The sequence below is a fragment of the Chiloscyllium plagiosum genome, unplaced genomic scaffold (assembly GCF_037043375.1).
Source record: "Chiloscyllium plagiosum isolate Xiang-an unplaced genomic scaffold, Cpla_swu_hap1 HiC_scaffold_26, whole genome shotgun sequence".
In the NCBI taxonomy this organism is placed as follows: domain Eukaryota; kingdom Metazoa; phylum Chordata; class Chondrichthyes; order Orectolobiformes; family Hemiscylliidae; genus Chiloscyllium; species Chiloscyllium plagiosum.
Window position 1 is genome coordinate 21,763,173 of NW_028270164.1, and position 16,720 is coordinate 21,779,892.

The 16,720-nt window shown below is 40.2% G+C and overlaps 1 protein-coding gene across 1 annotated transcript in view; it reads left to right on the forward strand.

Moving 5' to 3' along the window:
- The window catches only part of LOC122562935 (sushi, von Willebrand factor type A, EGF and pentraxin domain-containing protein 1-like), a 161,426-nt gene extending 145,701 nt beyond the window's left edge, over nt 1-15,725 (forward strand). The window contains exon 18 of the mRNA XM_087973391.1: nt 15,520-15,725. Coding sequence (XP_087829517.1) covers nt 15,520-15,725 — 206 coding nt within the window. The remainder of the gene's footprint in view (nt 1-15,519) is intronic.
- Nucleotides 15,726-16,720: the final 995 nt, after the last annotated feature.

Sequence of the window (16,720 nt, forward strand, 5' to 3'; positions counted from 1 at the left end):
TATTTTGGGCATAAGTCCTTCATCAGGACTTTGAAACATCGATTCTCCTGCTCCTCAGATGCTGCCTGACCTCCTCTGCTTTTCCAGCAACCACACTCTTGACTCCAATCTCCAGCATCTGCAGTCCTCATTTTCTCCTAGTACTGTACAAAGTCAGCATAGATTTACAAAAGATAACTGATGCTTGGTAAATGTACTGAAATTTTTTGAGGATGTAATTAGTAGTCTTTCATAATGGGGAATCAGTGGACGTGGCTTACTTAGAATTTCAAAAGGCTTACAGTAAGGTCCCTCATAAGAGATGTAAAATTAAAGCACATGGGATTGACGGTATTGTACTGACATAGGATAGAAAACTAGTTGGCAAACAAGAAACAAAGAGTAAGAATTAACATTTTCTGAAGCTTTTCCGCAGCCAGTGCCTAGTGGGTTACTGTGGATCAGTACTTGGACACCAGCTATTCATGATATATATCAATGATAAGAGAATTAAATATAATAACTTTTGCAGACAACACAAAGTTAGATAGGAGGCTATCTAGGAGGGAGTGTAACAAAGGTTTACCAGATTGATTTCTGGAATGGCAGGACTGATACTTGAAGAGATACTGGATTGGTTTGGACTATGTTTACTGGAGTTGAGAAGAATGAGGCGAAATCTCATAAAAACCAAAAGAATTCCATCAAGACTGCACTGGTTAAATGTAGGAAAGGTGTTTCAATGACTGAGCGGCCATGGGGAATGTTCTCAGAACCAGGCATCACAGTCTAAAGATGTGGGTTAGACCATTTATGAGTGAGATGAGGAGAAATTTTGTCATCTAAAGAATGGTGAACCTGTGAAGTTCTGTGCCATAACAAGAAGGAGTTTTCAAGAAGCAATTAGATATTTAATTCTTAGGGCAAAAGGTATCAAAGGGTATCGAGAGAATGCAGGAACAGGGTGCTCCGTTGAATGATCAGCCATGATCGTATTGAATGGTGGAGCAGGCTCAAAGTACTGAAATGCCTTCTCCCGCTTCTATTTTCTATGCTCTTGGCCACCTCAGCCCAATTTTAGGATAATTTTACCAGTAATGAAGCAAGGGTGAGATTGACTTTGATGAAAGTGGAAAGGATAATCCCTAATTGTGTTGCAGGTGATGTTGAGGTCTCCTCATTGACCACAAGAATATAAGATGTAGGTGCAGAAGTCGGTCATAGAGCCCATTGAGACTGTTCTGCCATTCAATGAAATCATGGCTAATCTGATGATAGTGTTGGGGAGATTTCACTGCGGTGTTTAATGTAGGGCTAGGGAGGGTGACACTTCCAGCCCTGAAATGGTTAACAACAGCCAAGCGAGCTGCTGCAGGCGATTGCATGACTGCTGGAGCTTGTAAGGGATATGCATAATGTTAATTAAATCTTGGAGCCTGTAAATACCAGCCAGTATCAATTGCCCCATCGAAACTCGGGATTAATAAAGAAACTGATCGGAATCTGTAACTGTTAGACAAGTGTGAATTGCTCTATCGGAACCTGTAACTAGTGAGTGTGAATGGCTCTATTTAAGTCTAAAGTTGATAAGTGTAATTGACAATTTAGTTAAACTAAAACTATTGAAAATGGCTAGCCTGTCAGACGCATAGTAATTCCTTGAAACAATGGACTATTGAATACGGGATCGGAACTGCTCCCGGGGATGGCTGAGCCATTGTCAAGCACAGCAGGAGCTGGACAGGCACTTCGATGCGGCCAATAGGAGGACGGATCCCCAGTGCGCGCAGATGAATGGACCAATGGGGAAGGCGAACTGACCGGGGACTCCAGGCACCGCGAAGTATAATTGTGTCAACTTTGAACGGGAAGGCAGAACGCCTTCTCCAACGAATGCATGCCTGTTGATTCGTTGTATCAGTTAAGATTCTGTGAATAAACTGCTGTCTGCGTCTAATCATAGTTGCCAGTGTGAGTCTCTCCTTCCAAAAGAACACGCAAAGACGGGACCCTCCGGGTCCGTCTTAACAATAGTCATCACCAATTTCCTGTCTTGAACTTCCAAACCTTGATTCCAAACTATTTAAATATCCATGTATCTCAGCCTTGAACATATTTAATGTTTAAGTATCAACAATCCTGTGTAGTAAAGAATTCCACAGACTCGTTACCCTCAGAAATAAAATTCCTATTGATATATGGGCAACAACTTATTCGGAGATTATGCCCTCTAATCCTAGACTCTCCTCCAAAGGAAAACAACCTTTTCTGCAAGTTCACTAGGAATCTTGAATGTTTCAACAAAATTGCCTTTCATTCTTCTAAACTCCACTGGGTTCTGGCCCGAATTACTCAACCTCTCCTAATAGTACAATCCCTCCATAGGAGGGAGTCATGTAGAGGTTGAACAGGACATTTGTGAGGCCTCTCCTGCAGTATTTTGTCCAGTTCTGGTCACCCACTTACTATGAAGCTGGAGAGTGTTCAGAAGAGATTTACCAGGATTCTGCCATGTATGGAAGGTTTGAATTAAAAGAAAAGGTTGGGTAGGCTGAGACCTTCTTCACTTGAGTATAGGAGGTTGAGAGGTTACGTTATAAAAGTTTATAAAACCATGAGGAGTATAAATAGGGTTAATCATAAGTGCCTTTTCCTTAGGATGAGGCACTTCAGGACTAGGGGGCACATTTTTAAGGTGAGAAAAGAGAGTTTAAAAAAGACATGGGGGCAAATGTTTTTACACAGGGTGGTTCATATGTGGAATGCACTGCCTAAAGAACTCCCTGTGCACACAATTACAATGTTGAAAAGAAATTTGGATGAGTACATAAATGGGGAGGTTTGGAAGGTTATGGGCCAGGAGGAGACAGTTGGGACTAGTTTAGTTTGGGATTATGTTCAGCATGGACTGTGGGTCTGTTTCCATGCTGTATGACTCTATGAATCTAGTGAACCTTCTTTGGACTGCCTCCAATGCCACTGTATCTTTTCTTAGGGAAGAAGGCCAAAATGGTTCAAAGGTGTAGTCTGGCTAGTGGCTTATACCATTTTAGAAAACTGATAATTTGGACCTACAAATTTCACTATCTGTCATGACTGAATTGAATTCAATTTTCTCACAACATTAGCCTGGTGTCTTAGGTCAGTGGCTGTCAATTGGTGTGATGTGGCACATGAGAACTGCCCAAGTGTGCCATGATTTTTTTTAAAGATAAGGAAATACTCTGTTTCGTTTTAAACAGCCTAAACCAAAATTAAACTAAAATTTCTGAAAATTAGTCATCAAATTAATAACAAGCCATTGGTCTCTTGATTCTAAAATTCACAAACATTTTAATTTTGCCTGTAAACCCGTGTCTGAGATGTTTTGAGAGTTTAAACTAATGACCAAGCAACAACTTGCATGCATATTTTTGTTGTAATGAGACAAAATAAGCTAACTACTAGAGGGAACACCCATCAGTGGAGCAGGATTTGTGGGTGGCCCTATCATCAATTCCTTCCCGGAAGAAAACGTTATACATACACTGGCAGGTCCCAGGTTTCCCCTAAACTAGTAAAATTCAAATTACTTTAATTTGCATTCTGCTCTGAGCCATTCAATTTCAATTATGTATCTGTTCAGTGTAGTATGTGGAACAGATTTAGGACCATGAATAGTTAGAATTAGTGAGTTGAACAGATTTTGAAAATGTGTCATTATGAAATGTGAAACATGAGCAATCAATTCAGCTGCAGAAAGCTGTGCCATGGAATCATTTGTATCATTGACGTGCACTGTTGCAGAAAAGGTTGAGAGCTATTGTTCAAAGTCATTAATTATGTGAAATTATGCCTCCACCAGCTGCCTGCACAAGGAGTGAGTAGGAAGTGCAGAGAACAGGAGTTTGGGAGTATGTGTTGGGTGAGAGCCATTGATTAGAAATGATGCATCGAATGTTGTCGTCCATGAGCCTTGGTGAAATATTGAGTGAATGGCAGAATTAGATGGAGCAGCCGCCTTATGGGTCTGAAGTAGAAGAGAAAAGATGGTGGCACTTACTTTGCAGAGCACAGAAGATCATTAACCTTCTTTTTATACTGCTGTCCATTTTATTATATCTTGGGCACAGCACTGATCCATACTGCTATCTATTTCCAAAATGAGACTGGTGCCATGTTCTTCTCTAACAGTCTGCGCTGCTCTCCTTTCCATCAATCTATCAGCACCGACTTTCACGAAAGTGATGAGTTAATTAGCCTGGCTCAGCCATGTTTTCTGTGATAATAACACAATATGAAGATGAACATCTTTTGTTAATTAAACCAAACACAGAAAAGCTCGCCTTAGAACATAGAACAATACAGCATAGAACAGGCCCTTCGGCCCACGATGTTGTGCCGAACATTTGTCCTAGCTGAAGCACCCATCCATGTACCTATCCAATTGCCGCTTAAAGGTCGCCAATGATTCTGACTCTGCCACTCCCACAGGCAGCGCATTCCATGCCCCCACCACTCTCTGGGTAAAGAACCTACCCCTGACATCCCCCCTATACCTTTCACCCTTCACCTTAAATTTATGTTCCCTTGTAACACTCTGTTGTACCGGGGGAAAAAGTTTCTGACTGTCTACTCTATCTATTCCTCTGATCATCTTATAAACCTCTATCAAGTCACCCCTCATCCTTCGCCGTTCCAATGAGAAAAGGTCTAGCACTCTCAACCTATCCTCGTACGACCTATTCTCCATTCCAGGCAACATCCTGGTAAATCTTCTCTGCACCCTCTCCAAAACTTCCACATCTTTCCTAAAGTGAGGCGACCAGAACTGCACACAGTACTCCAAATGTGGCCTACCACATTTGGTCCTGTACAGCTGCAACATCACTTCACGACTCTTGAATTCAATCCCTCTGCTAATGGACGCTAATACATCATAGGCCTTCTTACAAGCTCTATCCACCTGAGTGGCAACTTTCAAAGATCTATGAACATAGACTCCAAGATCCCTCTGCTCCTCCACCTTACTAAGAACCCTACCATTAACCCTGTATTTCGCATTCTTATTTGTCCTTCCAAAATGGACAACCTCACACTTGACAGGGTTGAACTCCATCTGCCACTCCTCAGCCCAGCTCTGCATCATCTCTAAGTCCCTTTGCAGCCGACAATAGCCCTCCTCACTATCCACAACTCCACCAATCTTCGTATTGTCTGCAAATTTACTGACCCACCCTTCGACTCCCTCTTCCAAGTCATTAATAAAAATTACAAACAGCAGAGGACCCAGAATTGATCCCTGCGGAACTCCACTTGTAACTGGACTCCAGGCTGAATATTTACCATCTACCACCACTCTCTGACTTCGACCGGTTAGCCAGTTTTCTATCCAATGTACTTATAAAATCCCTTTTGATTCTCCGTAACCCTATTTGCCAAAGCTATCTCATGTTTCCTTTTTGCCCTCCTGATTTCCTTCTTAAGTATACTCCTACTGCCTTTATACTGTTCTAAGGGTCCATTTGATTTCTTCTGTCTACACCTGACATATGCTTCTTTTTTCTTAATCAAAATCTTAATTTTTCTAGTCATCCAGCTTTCCCTACATTTACCAGCATTTCCTTTCACCCGAACAGGAATATCCTGTCTCAGGATTCTTGTTACCTCATTTCTGAAGGCTTCTCATTTTCTAGCCGCCTCTTTACCTGCGAACATCTGCCCTCAATCAGCTTTTGAAAGTTCTTGCCTAATACCATCAAAATTAGCCTTTCTCCAATTTAGAAATTCAACTTTTAGATTTAGTCCATCATTATTTTAAACTAATAGAATTACGGTTGCTGGCCACAAAGTGCCACCCACTGACACCTCAGTCACCTACCCTACCTTCTTTCCCAAGAGTAGGTCAAGTCTCTGAATCAGAAAATTTTCTTGTGCTTCCAAAGTAATTCCAAAGATACATTCTATTTTGCTCAAAAAGCACACAATCTGCAGGCAGTCAATGCAAGCACTCAATCCATATACCACTTTATAAATTCATACTTTGAAAACAGAACCAGTCTGACTCGAGATTGGGATACAGACAGAATCCAACCTCACACCTTTAATTCATTGTCTGAGCTGAGATGTCACTTTTTTTAATATAAAGCCTTAAGCTTTCTCGAGAATGAGACTTAAACGTAGTTCTGGGATTTGTATGTTAATGAAATGAAACCTGCAACCCATTCTAAAAGATGAAACACTTAACAGCAATTTAGTTTTGTTCAATATATCTTTTCAGTTGTTTGACACTATAAACTTTTGCTTTAAATTGTGTCTTATGATCCTGCTGCACAGCTACCTGAAGGAGGAGCAGCACTCCAAAAGCCAGCACTTCCAAATAAACCTATTGGATTATAACCTGGTGTTGTGAGATTTTTAACTTTGTACACTCCAGTCCAACACTAGCCTTGTCTCATAATCAGTTAAAATATGAGTGACAGAGAACTCCTAAATTCCACTATTTAAAGAAGATAAAATCAATTTATTTTCTTACTCTAAAAGCAAATGTTAAACAAGAAACTTCATAAATCTGAGCCCCCTTTCTCTTAGCTGCTTAATTTCTGACTCTAACTCTGTAACTGTATAGCTGTTCCAATAAGACACTTATTAAAATTACATTAGCTTAATCTCAAAATCACACAGTCTTTGTCTTCTCCGCTGTTTTCAATTTTCCTGTTGCTGAACTCCATGGGTCATCTTCTTTCTTTTTACTGCGAGTTTGTTTCACATGAAAAGGTGCCTTTGATAGGGTGTTTTCTAATTTTTTTGAGAGCAAGATGTTAGATGGGAAATTAGCTTTCCAGCAGTATCACTCCCTACTGCAGTTGCTTGCCAAAGTGATAAGTTAAATCGCCTTTCTGGGTCTTGTTTTCTGGGATAACAACACAACAGTATAATGTGAAGGGCATTTCCTGGCTTGCGGCATCTGAAATGGTTCATAGCTGGTCTTTAATTATGGTACCAGCATTATGAATGCTGGAACGTACTGGCAATAGTGATCACATTCCCCACTCTTTCCACCAGTTCCATGTGATTGGCAACATGAGCCCTGATGCATAATTGATGAAGTGAAGGGCAGAAGATTGAATGAGATAAGTCCTATGAGCCACAACATACCAGACACGAAAAGTGTGGCGCTGGAAAAGCATAGCAGGTCAGGCAGCAACTGAGGAGCAGGAGAGTCAACGTTTCAGGCCTAAGCCCTTCATCATTCCTGATGCCTTTCCAATGCCACGTTTTTCGATTCTGACTTCCAGAATCTGCAGTCCTCACTTTCTCCCACAACATATGAGACACCCAAGTATCACAAAAAATGCTGTCACTCCAAATGGGAAAATTCAGCTCAAAGCTTATGATTCAGCTTGATTGCCTTTCATCAGAATAGAAAACATTAGAATTGTAACAGGTTTAAGCACAGAGATAGGAAATGTGAGTGTGAATAAAGAAAAAAGCACAAAAGGAATGTGATGTTGTGGAAAGAAGCATTGGTTGAATGACAATAGAGATGATGATGGAAGTCAAAAAGGATTCATGAGTATATTCTTAAGTTAGCGATTTTTGGGAAAATTTGTAGCCCAGGTGGATGATAAGTATGCAAGTTAGCTTGCTGAGCTGGGAGGTTTGCTATCAGACTTTTTGTCACCATGACGAGTTAACATCTTTTGTGAGAGTCTCCGATGAAGCACTGGTGGTATGTCCTGCCTCTCTATTTATTGGTCTTGGTTTCTTAAGGTGGGTGATGTCATTTCTGGTTCTTTTTTTCCCAACGAAAGGTAAATAGGGTCTAAATCAATGCGTTTATTGATGGAGTTCTGGTTAGAATGCAATGTATCTAGGAACGCCACCAGGATACATGGACACTAACTAGCCACCAAAAGACACCACCCATTATCAGTAGTTTCCATACACAGTAGGATACCACTTTGACCGGACGACACACACTTAGAACAGGCGAAAGAAACAAAGACACACAGGAATTCCAAGAGGCATGGCATTCTAAACAGAACTCCATCAATAAACACATTGATTTAGACCCCATCTACTTTCCCTTGTAAAAAAAAACGGAAATGACATCACCCGCCTTTTGAATAGGGTGGTTATGGTAGGGGATTTTAACTTTCCAAACATAGACTGGGACTGTCATAGTGTTAAGGGTTTAGATGGAGAGGAACTTTTTAAGTGTGTACAAGACAATTTTCTGACTCAGTATGTAGATGTACCTACGGAAGAAGGTGTAAAACTTGACCTCCTCTTGGGAAATAAGGCAGGGCAGGTGACTGAGGTGTCAGTGGGGGAGCACTTTGGGGCCAGCGACCATAATTCTATAAGATTTAAAATAATGATGGAAAAGGATAGACCAGATCTAAAAGTTGAAGTTCTAAATTGGAGAAAGGCCAATTTTGACGGTATTAGGCAAGAACTTTCGAAAGCTGATTGGGGGCAGATGTTCGCAGGTAAAGTGATGGTTGGAAAATGGGAAACCTTCAGAAATTAGATAACAATAATCCAGAGAAAGTATATTCCTGTTAGGGTGAAAGGAAAGGCTGGTAGGTATAGGGAATGCTGGATGACGAAAGAAATTGAGGGTTTGGTTAAGAAAAAGAAGGAAGCATATGTCAGGTATAGACAGGATAGATCGAGTGAATCCTTAGAAGAGTCCTTAGTGAGAATCCTTAGTGAGCCTGATGCCTGTGGTGGGCAAGTTGTTGGAGGGAATCCTGAGGGACAGGATGTACATGTATTTGGAAAGGCAAGAACTGATTAGGGATAGTCAACATGGCTTTCTGCTTGGGAAATCATGTCTCACAAACTTGATTGAGTTTTTTGAGAAAGTAACAAAGAGGATTGATGAGGGCAGAGTGGTAGATGTGATCTATATGGACTTCAGTAAGGCATTTGACAAGGTTCCCCATGGGAGACTGACTAGCAAGGTTAGATCTCACGGAATACAGGGAGAACTAGCCATTTGGATACAGAACTGGTTCTCAAAGGTAGAAGACAGAGGGTGGTGGTGGAGGGGTGTTTTTCAGACTGGAGGCCTGTGACCAGTGGAGTGCCATAGAGATCGATGCTGTCTCCTCTATTTTTTGTCATTTACATAAATGATTTGGATGTGAGCATAAGAGGTACAGTTAGTAAGTTTGCAGATGACACGAAAATTGGAGGTGCAGTGGATAGCGAAGAGGGTTACCTTAACAGGATCTTAACCAGATGGGCCAATGGGCTGAGAAGTGGCAGATGGAGGTTAATCAGATAAATGTGAGTGCTGCATTTTGGGAAAGCAAATCTTAGCAGGACTTATACACTTAATCATAAACTCCTAGGGAGTGTTGCTGAACAAAGAGATCTTTGAGTGCAGGTTCATAGCTCCTTGAAAATGGAGTCGCAGGTAGATAGGATAGTGATGAACGCGTTTGATATGCTTTCCTTTATTGGTCAGAGTATTGAGTACAGGCGTTGGGAGGTCATGTTGCGGCTGTACAGGACATTGGTTAGGCCACTGTTGGAATATTGCGTGCAGTTCTGGTCTCCTTCCTATCGGAAATATGTTGTGAAACTTGAAAGGGTTCAGAAAAGATTTACAAGGATGTTGCCAGGGTTGGAGGATTTGAGCTATAGGGAGAGGCTGAACAGGCTGGGGCTGTTTTCCCTGGAGCTTCGGAGGCCGAGGGGTGACCTTATAGAGGTTTACAAAATTATGAGGGGCATGGATAGGGTAAATAGGCAAAGTCTTTTCCCTAGAGTCGGGGAGTTCAGAACTAGAGGGCATAGGTTTTGGGTGAGAGGGGAAAGATATAAAAGAGACCTACGGGGCAACTTTTTCACACAGAGAGTGTACGTGTATGGAATGAGCTGCCAGAGGAAGTGGTGGAGGCTGGTACAATTGCAACATTTAAGAGGCATTTGGATGGGTATATGAATAGGAAGGGTTTGGAAGGATATTGGCCGGGTGCTGGCAGGTGAGACTGGATTGGGTTGGGATATTTGGTCGGCATAGACAGGTTGGACCGAAGGGTCTGTTTCCATGTTGTACATCTCTATGACTCTAAAGCAAGCCCTATGAATAGAGAGGTTGAACATACCACCGGCGCTTCATCGGAGACTCGCACTGATGATGTTACCTAGGCATGGTGACAAAATGTCTGAAAACCAACCTCTCAGCTCAGTACACTAACTTACATACATTCTTAAGTATTTGAAGAAAAATTAAGAGAACCCCATGTCTAAATTTGGTGATGACACCGAGTTAGGCAGCATAGTAAATAGTGTAGATCTGAGTTTTATTGAAAAATTAAGTGAATGGACCAAACTTATAAACTTTTAAATAAAACTGGAAAGTGATGGCAATACTCAGCAGGTTTGGTAGTGTCTGTGGAAAGACAAAAGGAGTTAATGTTTTGAGTCCAATGACTTTTCTTTGGAATTCAGACTTCTATTTTACATCTCCAACATCTGCAGTATTTTGCTTTTATTTGTGGAATTTTGAGTTCAGCCTTTATTAGTGTAAGGCCATGAACTTCTGACCAATGAAAGATAGATATTTTCAAAATGGTAACAAGCTAGAAAAAGTGAAAGAGCTAATATGACCTAAATACCCAAAACAACTAAATGTATTGGACATGTAGAAATGGAAATTAAAATATTGACAGAATGTTAGCCTTTATGTCAAGGGAGGTGGAATACAAAGAGGTGGAAGGACATCACATTGGCTTAGTGTTTAGCACTGCTGCCTCACAGTGCCTCACCCTAGCTCAATTCCAGTTTTGGGTGAATGTCTGTGTGGAGTTTGTATGTTCTCCCAGGGTCTACTTGGTTTCTTATAGGTGCTCCAGTTTCCAACCACTGTCCAAAAATGTGCAGGTTAGGTGGATTGGCCATGCAAAATTGTCTGAAGTGTCTAGCAGTATGCAGGTTAGGCAGATTAGGTATGGTAAATGCAGAGTTGCAGGGATAGGCAAGGGACTATTTCTGGGTGGGATGCTCTTTGAAGGGTTGGTGCAGATTTGATGGGCTGAATGGCCACTTTGTACATCATGGGGATTCTATGACTCTAAAAGTTCTTTGTGGTTATATAAAGTCTTGGTTCGATGTTATTTGGAGTACTATATTGCACTCTGTACATTGCAATTCTCAAATGATATACTCTCCTAATAGCAGGTCTAACACAAATTGATTGATACCAGCTTAAAGCATTCTGAGTATAGTTTGCATGATCTAAACTAGCATTGATAGGATCAATACTTAATTGAGCAAACTGATGTTTTAAAGAGTTGAAAAGGCAAACAGAGAGACATTATTTATCCTGGTAAAGGATTTGAATACAAATCATGAATTATTTTAGAACTGAGGTTAAACTGTTCAGGCGTCATATCAGGAAACACTTCTTGCACACAAAGATTTGTGAAACTGTAGAATTTTCTCCCCCCAAGAGGCTGTTGAGGCCAAACTCAGTTAAAAATGTGAAAACTGACGTTGATTGATTTTTGTTAAAGCAATTAATTGTTACAAAACTAAGCTGGATGGGTGAATTAAGGTATAGGTCAGCAATGATTTAATTATGTCACACAATAGCCTTGAGGAACTGAATAACTTACTCCTATAAATGTGTTCTTCTACAAGTTGAATCATTTCCAATAAAAGGGTGAAGTTAGCTTGAAGTATCAAATAGTTAAGGTATGAGGGAGCATTTGCACTTGAAAAGCTTGCAATGTTTGAGTATGAAAATGATAAGATTTCCAACAAATCAACTCCTTCATTTTGGAAAATATTACAAAAATTGCACACAGTGAATTGGACTGTGGGGTACTAAAAATTTAAATTTTAAGTAAATATGGTGGCAGGAATACTTTTCTCCACTTGCTTGTAGTCTGATATCATGCCCATTGGTAACTTAATTTGCAATTTTGCCAAGCTCCAAATAAGCTAAAGCTGTTCTAGTTCCATCTCATTTCCAGATCTATTTCCATTTCCATTTTTGAACTGAAGAATAATACACTTTTTGACAGTCTTCATACACTGTCCTTTTTGATGGAAAACCCTATACCATCTGCAGGATTTCACGTTATCCCTAAATAATATAATATTTGAGTCTCTGGAGAACAACTGCCTTAACTATCCAATGTCATATCTGCCTTGACCCAATAAAGCATTGAGTCCTGTTGTTATTTGCTAAAACAGCTTACTTTCAATTACAATATATAAATTAAATGATAACACCCAACTTGAATTCTCTACTGCAAATATTCAAACATAAAGTGTAAGATTTTTTTAGAAAGTGAAACCATCCACTCAACTGCCTCTGCTACATTCCTTTCTTCCCCTAGTTCACTAGGAAACAAATATGTCCTAATGGACCCACAACCTTAGCCCTAAACTTACATTTTCCTTTTACATCTACTACTCCAACTCCATTCCCTTGAAGCTCATCTTGATTGTGCAACCCAACCTCCTCTCTTGATCCTATTTTGACTGAAATGTGAATGGTTCCCAATTTTTCAAATCTATTATCAACAAACTCTGTTACCATTGGTTCAGGTTTCTGAATTACCAGTCCAGATTGTCTCACCTATGACATTACTCATTGCTACCTGTCAGAAATGCAGGACAGAATTTAATAGAGGTTGCAGATTTGTTCACCGATCTGGTGTGTTTTTCTGCAAACATCTTGTCGCCTCGCTGGGTGACATGGTCAGTGCACCTTCGATAAAGTGTTGTTGGTCTGTCCCATCTGGTATATATATGTCTCTGTTTTTTGGTACTTTCAGTTTTATGAGTGGTTTGTGTATGTAGTCCAGTTCAATGTGTTTATTGATTGAGTTCCGGTTGGAATGTAAGGCTTCAAGGAATTCTCTCACATCTCTCCGGATCCCATTTACCAACCACTTAGCCACAGAACCAGAAGTACCAAAAAACAGAGACACATAAATATCAGGCGGGACAGACCACTAACACTTTATCAAAGATGCACTGACGATGTCACCAGCTCGCCAAACGAATCTATGACCTCATCACAACCCAAGCTAGAAATATTTTCAAAAGCTCTCGAATTTAATAGAGTTTGCTTCAGAATTTCATGGACTAAACAAGATGGTGGGCAGCCTAGAAGGTTCAAGTAAAAGGCAGAGTGTCTATCACTAGGTGGCAGGAAAACTATTCCACAGTTAATCAGGGAAAGGAAGGGTTGAACCCTGAACACCCATTTACAGGAGGCAGAGGTCATAGAACATAGAAGAACACAGCGCAGAACAGGCCCTTCGGCCCTCGATGTTGAGCCGATCCAAGCCCACCTAACCTACACTAGCCCACTATCCTCCATATGCCTATCCAATGCCCGCTTAAATGCCCATAATGAGGGAGAGTCCACCACTGCTACTGGCAGGGCATTCCATGAACTCACGACTCGCTGAGTAAAGAACCTACCCCTAACATCTGTCCCATACCTACCCCCCCTTAATTTAAAGCTATGCCCCCTTGTAATAGCTGACTCCATACGTGGAAAAAGATTCTCACTGTCGACCCTATCTAAACCCCTAATCATCTTGTACACCTCTATCAAGATACCCCTAAACCTTCTTTTCTCCAATGAAACAACCCCAAAGTGCCTCAGCCTTTCCTCATACGATCTTTCTACCATACCAGGCAACATCCTGGTAAACCTCCTCTGCACCTGTTCCAGTGCCTCCACATCCTTCCTATAGTATGGCGACCAAAACTGCACACAATACTCCAGATGCGGCCGCACCAGAGTCTTATACAACTGCAACATGAGGTCAGTTAGACTCATGAACGAGCCATTTGAAATCAATTCATCCAGAATCTAAGGGATTTAACGGTGACTTCGGGCATAGGTCTCCCATACTTCTAGAGCCCCTGTAACAAATGCTATTGGGTTCACCAGTGTCCTACTGGAAGTGCCCCTTATCTTCAAGCATTCAGCATCAGCATCAGAAAAGTGAGTCCTACTGAAAGCACCCATCTGTCCTACATCTGATCCATTCCCTTTTCCCTCAACAGCCACTTCTTTCCTGCCATTACCACCCTATCTCACTTAACTGCTCTAGGAATTCAAGGATGATCTCCAGTGAAGATCTCAGTATTAATGATAGTGGCCACTGATGCTATCAATAATAAAAAATTGAAGGCTTCTGAAGGATCAGAATCTTTCGGTGATAGAATTACCTTGAGGACTTAATGGGAGCCCCAATATTGTCCAGTCATGTATCTGATTGAACTCCCATGAAAAGTTGATGTGAGGATCCCACTGCTGTCTATAACCTAGGTTTTTTTAAAATAGAATCCCAATAGTGTGGAAACAGGTCATTTATGATCCGGGTTTGATTCCTGCGTAGGGCGACTGCTGTGTGGACTTTGCACATGCTCCTCGTGTCTGTGTGGGTTTCCTCTGGGTGCTCCGGTTTCCTCCCACATTTCAAAGATATGCAGATCTGGTGAATTGGCCATGCTAAATTGCCTGTAGTGTTAGCTGCATTAATTAGGGGAATGAGTTTGGCTGGGTTACTCTTTGGAGGGTTGGTGTGGACTTGTTGGGCTGAAGCGCCTGCTTCCAATACTGTAGGGAATCTAATCTAAAAGTCCTCACAAACTCTCCAAAGAACACCTCAACCAGAGTCACCCTATTCTTTCAAGCCCCACAACTCCCAAGGCTAATACACCTGACTATATACCCCCAGACACTATGGGCAATTTAGCATGGCCACTCCACCTAACCTGCATATCTTTGGACCTTGGGAGGAAATCAGAACAACCTCATACACGGAGTTTGTGCAAATTTCACATAGAAAGTTGCCTAAGGTTGTGAAGCAGCATTGCTAACCACTGAACCACTAGATTCTAGTGTATTGAATCAAGTTATAAGTAGAATTAAATATATGAAAAGGGGAAAAGAAACTTCATCTCGACAATCTAAAGGAAAGAAAAATTTAAAAGTATTGAAATATTGCTGTGATGTTGTGGATGAGATCATTCAACATATTTCAAGCAAACTTTAGACAGCATATTTCCTCCATATCTATGAGAGTTCCATTCCTGAGAACCCCGACAACTGATGAAATTCACAAGTACGGAGCTTGTTAAAAATAAAAATTGCAGATATGCGATTTTTTGCCTGGGGATGTTTTGCCACGGATACAGAGGATTTACTGTATGCAGGACAGAGGATAACAATTCAAATTACTGAAACTAAAAATAAAATTTAAAAGAATTATTGATTCAAAAACTAACAAACATATGTGAGTTTAGATATTTGAAGAATTCAAAATGCAGGAGTTGGAGTTACCTGCATGTTGTTGCATTTTGTGAAGATCAGAAATAACTTTTTGTTTACATCATTATGTGTAACAGTAAAGACGGTTCCTTGCCAACAAAATGTTTTCATGCTGGGGGTTAGGAGAATGCTTTCGAAGTAGAGCAAAATTCAAATAGCAGTTAAGGTAAACCTTCTGTTGGTGTTAAAGAATGCACAGCTATCTTACAGAGATGAATGTATTATTTTGTCATCAGTTGTTAGGTGTATTCGTCCTAAAGTACCTGAAAATATTGAAGTAATAGCAGGGTTTGGACCTGTGTACAGATACATGGATACAGTTACCTACAGATGTTTGGATGGTTTCAAAATGTCTGGCTCAGCTGTAATTCGTTGTGAGGAAACTAATGCATTTGTGCCACTACCACCTACCTGCAGAAATGGTGCGTATTGTTTAATTTGAAGATAGAATGAAAAGATGTGTAATGTGTTTCTCTTCAGACTATTAAAGTCACCTCATCAAGTTGTATAAATATTGAATGCAGTGTAATATTTCTTATTTAATGTGGAAATGATGTCTTTGTATATGATTTTCTTCACTTTGCAAAGATATCTAAAATTAATGTTTAGAACTTTTTAAGTTTAATAACTAACTTATAGTGACTTCTTAGTATTGTAATTTGTCAATAACTTAATGTAACTGGAAACTTGAAATTTATAGTTTACATATTGTTCAATCTTAACATGAGGGTTTTTTAAATGTTGTTTTATCTTTCCAAAGACACAACTCACACATTTATTTAATTTAACATTCATGGACTGAAGCTTGTCTCATTATTTTAAAAATCAGGAAAATGTTGTTCCTGATAATAAATGCATGAAGTTGTCTGAACAAATTGCAATAAATTAAAATCATTACTATTGTAAATATGATTAGGGTTCGAGGTTGAGACATTCACATGTGTACAAAGGTCTTTTGTTCATCAACATTTAGCATTAACCTGGCATTTTCACTAGTTGAAAAGTATCTTTACAGCCTATATGATGAAATTTTGTGGAAGATTAGGCATATGATCATGTAATTGTTCATAGAATGATGTTCGCAGTCAAATGTTAACTGTTTTGTATGAAGGAGTAATTGTCCACCTGCTGTACAGGATCGCATAATATCTTATTACAGTCTTAGGCTGGAGAAATAGAAGTAAAAAAGAAGTTTCTGATTGAGACGCTATCAGCTCCAAATGCTTTTCTTTGGCTCTGTTAGTCAACTCATCAAGTAGCTCTGAATGTACCATGGAAAGCTTTGAAAAATAATTGGAGGCAGTCCTCAGAGATCCTTTTGACAATGTTGGATGTTTATGCTCGGTACTCAATCAGTTGGTGGTGAATTGGAGTATTATACAGAGATTTTTCAGTGGTTGAACTCTGACATTTGGGTCATGGAATTCTGTCCATCTA